Source organism: Punica granatum, unplaced genomic scaffold (assembly GCF_007655135.1).
Source record: "Punica granatum isolate Tunisia-2019 unplaced genomic scaffold, ASM765513v2 Contig00402, whole genome shotgun sequence".
Lineage (NCBI taxonomy): Eukaryota > Viridiplantae > Streptophyta > Magnoliopsida > Myrtales > Lythraceae > Punica > Punica granatum.
This window is the reverse complement of record NW_022204319.1, coordinates 41,464-47,891: the sequence shown is the minus strand read 5'-3', so window position 1 is coordinate 47,891 and position 6,428 is coordinate 41,464. Positions and strand designations below refer to the sequence as shown.

The window sequence follows — 6,428 nt, the reverse complement described above, 5'->3', positions numbered from 1 at the left end:
GGATATAGGCCCGCACGTAACATGAACCCCCGAACACGGATTTTCCGGTTCCGCACAGACCAATGCCTTAACAATCACTAGGTGTTCCATACCCCTAGACCCGGGTAACTTATCCGCCCTCGACCTACGGGTCGTAAAATGATAAGTGGCGACTCCTTCTCTCACGCGTGTCCGTCACGCGTCCCCACGGGAAGGTGGACACTCCCAAGCCGCGCGATCCAAAAGCGCGCAATGCGGGCCCCGACGAGAGTCCACATTCGGGTCCGTACACGCCTCACCGACACACTTCTTCCCTGAGGCCTACGCTGAACAGGAGCGTAGGTTGAAGCGAATGGAGGAAACGATACGGGCCCTGCAAGCGAACGATGTTCGTCCCGACGCCCGCTATGGCGACTGTAGCCTATTCCCGGGTATGCGCCTGCCCCCGAAGTTCAAGGTTCCAGAGTTCAAGACCTATGAAGGCACGACGGATCCACGCTACCACCTTCGCCATTACCGAGGAATTTGTCATCCACTCCTTCCAGGATAGCCTGTCGAGATCGGCCCTCGATTGGTTCATGTCACTGAAGGCTGAGGACATCCCGACGTGGGAGGATCTCTCTCGGAAGTTCACCGACCAGTACCGGTATTGCGCAGAAACGCCTCCCACCCTTTTGGAGCTGAGCACGAAGGAAATGGCGTGAGGCCAAGAGTTCGAGGAGTATGCCGCCAAGTGGCGCGCCCAAGCCACAAAGCACATTCCCCCGATCAGCGAAGCACAACAGATCCAACTGTTCCACTCCACGCTGAGAGGAGTGTACTATTCACACCTGTTGGTGCACACTTCGTCGTTCTCCAACCTCATCGAGGCCGGAAAAAAGCTGAATTTGGGGATCAAGCTCGGAAGAATGGAGGACCCCACCAACAAAGGAGAGGAGTCGTCAAAGAAGGCTCCCGCGGCGCCGTCATCTTCCAGCGGGAGGAGAGCGAAAGAGGTTTCAGTCAACGCCGTCAACACGGCGCATAAGGCGCCACAACAATATTCGGTGAATCTCACAACCGCACCGACCACCGCTCCTACCTACTTTCCCCCGCCTCCGCAGCACCAACTTCAGTCGATCTACTATTCGGCCCCACCTGTCCCACCGCCGACGACCTCACAGTCATATGACCACTTTACGCCCGCCCCCGCTCAACCCTCTCAACCCAGGCCCCCGGTGTCGAGAACTCCTCCACCGACGCAACAGAACCCTGCTTCGCAGGGTCAACAGGCCGGCGGTGCACCGAGCCAACCCCGCAAACAATACTCACCGCTGCTTGCTCCTTTCTCTCACATATATTGGCAGCTCTTGGCAGGAGATCAGATTCAACCGATATCCCCGGGTCCGAACTTCGACCCGTCCGTCCGGGACCAATCCAAACGCTGCGAATACCATCAGGGCACACCGGGGCCATCCATCAACATGATCTCTGTATGCGTCTCGGAGAGGGACGAAGAAACGCAGGGGACTCCCCCTCCCTTTGTAATCAATTACACTCCCGAGGAACTCACAGTCGAGTTCACGGGACACGCGGCCTCACCGGCCCCATTCGTCGTTGACGTCCCCGCTCGGGAGCCGTATTCAGATAGCAAGGTCCCCTGGACCTACGAAGGAAGCATCGGGAGCGTTGAGCAGCAATTCAGTGTCATGGGGTTGACACGCTCAGGACGGGTAGATGAGAACCCGACGGCCAAGGACAAAGGGAAAGCACCCGCTGTTGGAGACGGGGCGACTCCCGAAAGATCACCCTTCCCGTCCAAGAAGGTGACCGAAGAGGAAGCCGAAGCTTTCATGAAGATCGTGAAGGCAAGCGAATACAAGGTGGTCGAGCAAATGGCCAAATCCCCGGCCCACATCTCATTGCTTGCCCTCCTCCTCGGCTCGGAACCTCACCGAGAGGCCCTCCTCCGGGTACTGACCGCGACACAAGTGCCGAAGGAGACGCCCCCTAACAGGATAGAGGAGACGATCGGGTCCATCTTCTCCAACACTATCTCGTTCTCGGACGACGAGCTCCCGTCCGAGGGTTGGTCACATTCACGGGCGTTGCACATCGTCTGCAAGTGCAACAACTACATCATCGGCCGGGTCATGATTGACAACGGGTCCGCCCTCAATGTCTGCCCGGTGACCACCCTCAAACAGATGAACGTGGATCTTAACCGAGTCCGCCCAAGCAAGACGGCGGTCCGAGCCTTCGATGGCTCTCGCAGGGAGGTGAACGGGGAGATCGACCTCCTCATAGACGTTGGCCCGTGCTCGTTCAGCATCACGTTCCAGGTGCTCGACATCCCGAACGCGTTCAGCCTGTTGCTCGAGAGGCCTTGGATCCACTCGGCCGGCGCCGTCCCCTCTTCTCTGCACCAACGGCTAAAGTTCATCGTCGAAGAGAAGCTCATCACGGTGAAAGTAGAGAAGGATTACGCCATCTACAAGGAGACGGCGGTGCCCTACATCAGCGTTGGGGACGACGAAAACCTCCCGTTCCACTCGTTCGAGACCATCTCCGTCATCCGAGACTACGGAGAGAGCGGACCGTCCCGCGCCGACCGCATGATAGGGAAGGTTCTTCTGCGCAACAACTATATTCCTGGCACCGGCCTTGGGGCGCGCGGACAAGGGATCAGCCGCCCCATTGAGATTGAGGAGTACAAACACAGGAGGGGACTCGGCTTTCGCCCCTCCTGTCATGAGATCATCGAGGCCCGCAAGGGCAACCACCTTCATCGCCTCGCCGCATACTATGGGAGACTCAACAGGGGCACTTCAGTCCCCCCACTATCTCGTTTCTTTCCCGGGCCTTCACACATCATAGGAGGCACCCTTGACGGCCCTTCCTCAGACTCTGACGACACTCCTGCCACTCCGTCAGCCGTGTACGCCGTCACCGAGGAGATTCCTTCAGGGGTTCACATCCGCTTGGCGCAGGAAAATGAGGAGCTGGACAACTGGACCTCAGTCCCGCGCTACTCGGCTGTGATTGCCGATGTGTAAGGCTTATCTATGTATAAGATGTTCCTCGCGTGTCGGCATAGCCATGCGCCACACGACGGGAGAGGGGTTTCCATTATGGCTTTTTGATTCACAACATCAATGAAATCTCTCACGCATTTTTTGAATTCCCTTGCATTCCTTCTCCCTCTCCTATTCTCTATTTCGCAACATTATAAATTTTCTAAGACGATTCTCTCGAATTTCCAGGCTTCACTCGAATCCAAATCCTCAACGCTTCGGTTCGAACCTATCCCGAGAGCAACTCGGTGAGCCCCAACCCGTATACTTTGGGGAAGGGCTCCCCGAGGACGGTCAAGTGCCTGAGATAGAAGAGAGTTTGCGTCGCCTCGAAGATCATCAAATCACCTCGGTTGAGCCAACGGAAGAGATCAACGTGGGCACCAAAGAAGAGCCCCGCACCGTGAAGATTGGGACAACTCTCGACCCCACGCAGCGAACTCGGATGATCGACTTCCTGAAGGAATATCAAGAGGTCTTCGCTTGGTCTTACGCCGACATGCCCGGCCTAGACCCCTCAATAGTCGAGCATTGTCTCCCACTCGACACCGAGAAATTCCCGCCCAAGCGGCAGCAGTTACGACGACAACGGGCTAGCCTTCTCCTCCGCATCAAGGAGGAAGTTGTCAAGCAGATCAACGCAGGATTCCTCGAGGTCTGCAATTATTCCGAGTGGGTGGCGAACATTGTGCCAGTGGAAAGGAAGGACGGAAGGGTCCGAGTCTGCGTCGACTACCGGGATCTCAATAAGGCCAACCCTAAAGACAATTTCCCCTTGCCGCACATCGACGTCCTAGTCGACAATACGGCGCGCCATGCTCAATTCTCTTTCATGGACGGCTTCTCCGGATACAATCAGATCCGAATGGCCGAGAAGGACAAACTCAAGACAACGTTCACCACGATGTGGGGAACCTTTTGCTACCGCGTCATGCCTTTCGGCCTCAAGAATGCGGGGTAACTTATCAGAGAGCTATGGTCACACTATTCCACGACATGATGCACAAGGAAATCGAGGTGTATGTCGACGACATGATCGCCAAGTCCAAAGAAGGGGAAGATCACCTCGCCAACTTGAAACGCCTTTTCGACCGCCTAAAAGAATATAAACTCCGGCTCAATCCGGCAAAGTGCACATTCGGCGCCCGGTCAGGAAAACTACTGGGATTCGTGGTTAGTGAGCGCGGTATCGAGGTAGACCCGGATAAAGTCAAGGCAATCAAAGAGCTTCCCCCGCCGTCGACGGTCCGGGAAGTGCGCGGTTTCTTGGGGCGACTGAATTACATTGCACGCTTCATTGCGAACCTGACGGATAAGTGCCAACCGCTCTTTCGCTTGCTCCGCAAAAATGCAGCGATGGAATGGGACCACGAGTGCCAAAAGGCTTTTGACACCATCAAGGCCTACCTGATTCAGCCGCCAATATTGGTACCACCCGTGCCGAGCCGGCCCCTCATTTTGTACCTCACAGTGCGCCGACAGTCCTTAGGGTGCATGCTGGGGCAAGAAGACGAGTCAACGCGCACGGAAAGGGCGATATACTACTTGAGCCGGAAGTTCACCGAAGGGGAATCCAATTACCCGGAGATCGAAAAGATGTGTTGCGCGTTGGTGTGGGTCATGCAAAGACTCCGACAGTACACGCTCTATCACACGATCCGCTTATTGTCAAGAGCGGACCCCTTGCGGTACTTGCTCGATAGCCCCTCCTCCATGAGGAACATCGCAAAATGGCGTTGCCAGTTGACAGAATACGACATAGAGTACGTACCCCGCACATCTGTCAAGGGGCAAGCGATTGCCGACCATCTAGCAGAATTCTCGGTCGACGACGACACGCCGATCAACACGGACTTCCCGGACGAAGGAATCCTCCAGGTGGATGAAGAGAAAGAGAAACCGGCGTGGAAGATGTACTTTGATGGTGCCGTCAATTCCGTGGGGTCAGGTATCGGCGCAGTACTGATATCCCCGGACGGACATTATTACCCGGTAGCGGCAAAGATCGACTTCCCGTGCACCAACAATGTGGCCGAGTACGAGGCATGTATTCTTGGCCTGCAAGCGGCGATTGATTTCAAGGTAAAAGAGCTCGAAGTGTTCGGCGATTCTATGCTCACTATCTTCCAGACATTGGGGCAATGGAAGACGAAGGACGCAAAGCTAGTGCCATATCATGAGTACCTCGAGAAGTTAACCGAGAACTTCGAGGACGTCTCGTTCACCTATACCCCGCGCATGACGAATCAATTCGCGGATGCGCTTGCAACGCTCGCCTCCATGGCGAGCGTCACGAGGGAAAACCTTATCGAACCCCTCGAGATCGAGATAGCCGAGAGACCGACACATTGCAACGCGATTGAAGCATCTGAGGCAAAGCCGTGGTATGTAGACATCAAGAACCTTCTGCAAACCGGCCAATACCCCCCATTTGCCGATCGCCGTGATCGGAAGACTCTCAGACGCCTCGCGATACATTATTTCTTGAGCGGCGAGATACTTTACCGCCGTTCCTTCGATTCCACACTCCTCCGGTGCATCGACGAACACGAATCACGACGTCTCATGGAGGAGGTGCACGGGGGAAACTGCGGACCCCATATGAACGGTCTCATGCTCGTAAAGAAGATCATGCGCCTGGGCTATTATTGGTCCACCATGGAGACAGACTGCGTGAAGCACGTCAGACACTGCCACCGATGTCAAGTCTACGCTGACCTGATCAAAGCGCCCCCTAACGAATTGCGCCCCATGACAGCACCATGGCCTTTTTCGATGTGGGGGATGGATGTGATCGGCCCGATCAACCCCAAAGCGTCTAACGGGCATATGTTCATTTTGGTGGTGACCGATTACTTCACCAAATGGATCGAGGCCATCACTCTTGCGTCAGTCACCGCAAAGGCCGTCGCCCGCTTTCTCAGACGCGACGTCATCGCCCGGTATGGAGTCCCCGCCACGATCATCACGGACAACGCCAAGAACCTGAACAACAATGTTATCGATGAGCTCTGTGCACAATTCAAAATCCGACACCGCAACTCCACCCCATACCGTCCCCAAATGAACGGCGCGGTGGAAGCGGCGAATAAGAATATTAAAAAGATCATCGAGAAAATGACGGTGAACTACAAGGATTGGCACAAGATGCTCCCCTACGCACTCCTGGCGTACCGGACATCAATACGGACTTCAACCGGGGCAACCCCGTACTCCCTAGTCTATGGCATGGAGGCCGTCCTCCCAATCGAAGTCGAGATCCCCTCCATGAGGATTCTCGCCGAGGCCGAACTTGCAGAAGCGGAGTGGGCAAAACAGCGATACGAGCAACTGAATCTCATCGATGAAAAAAGGCTGAAAGCGCTATGCCACAGACAGTGCTACCAGCAAAGAATG

At 55.5% G+C, this 6,428-nt stretch overlaps 1 protein-coding gene across 1 annotated transcript; it reads left to right on the top strand.

Annotated features, from left to right (window-relative positions):
• Positions 1-887: 887 nt before the first annotated feature.
• LOC116190232 (formin-like protein 7) lies at positions 888-1,784 on the top strand (the record flags this gene model as incomplete). Its single annotated transcript, XM_031519890.1, has 1 exon — positions 888-1,784. A coding segment is annotated over exon 1 (897 nt), but the record flags the coding sequence as incomplete, so codon positions are not given.
• Positions 1,785-6,428: the final 4,644 nt, after the last annotated feature.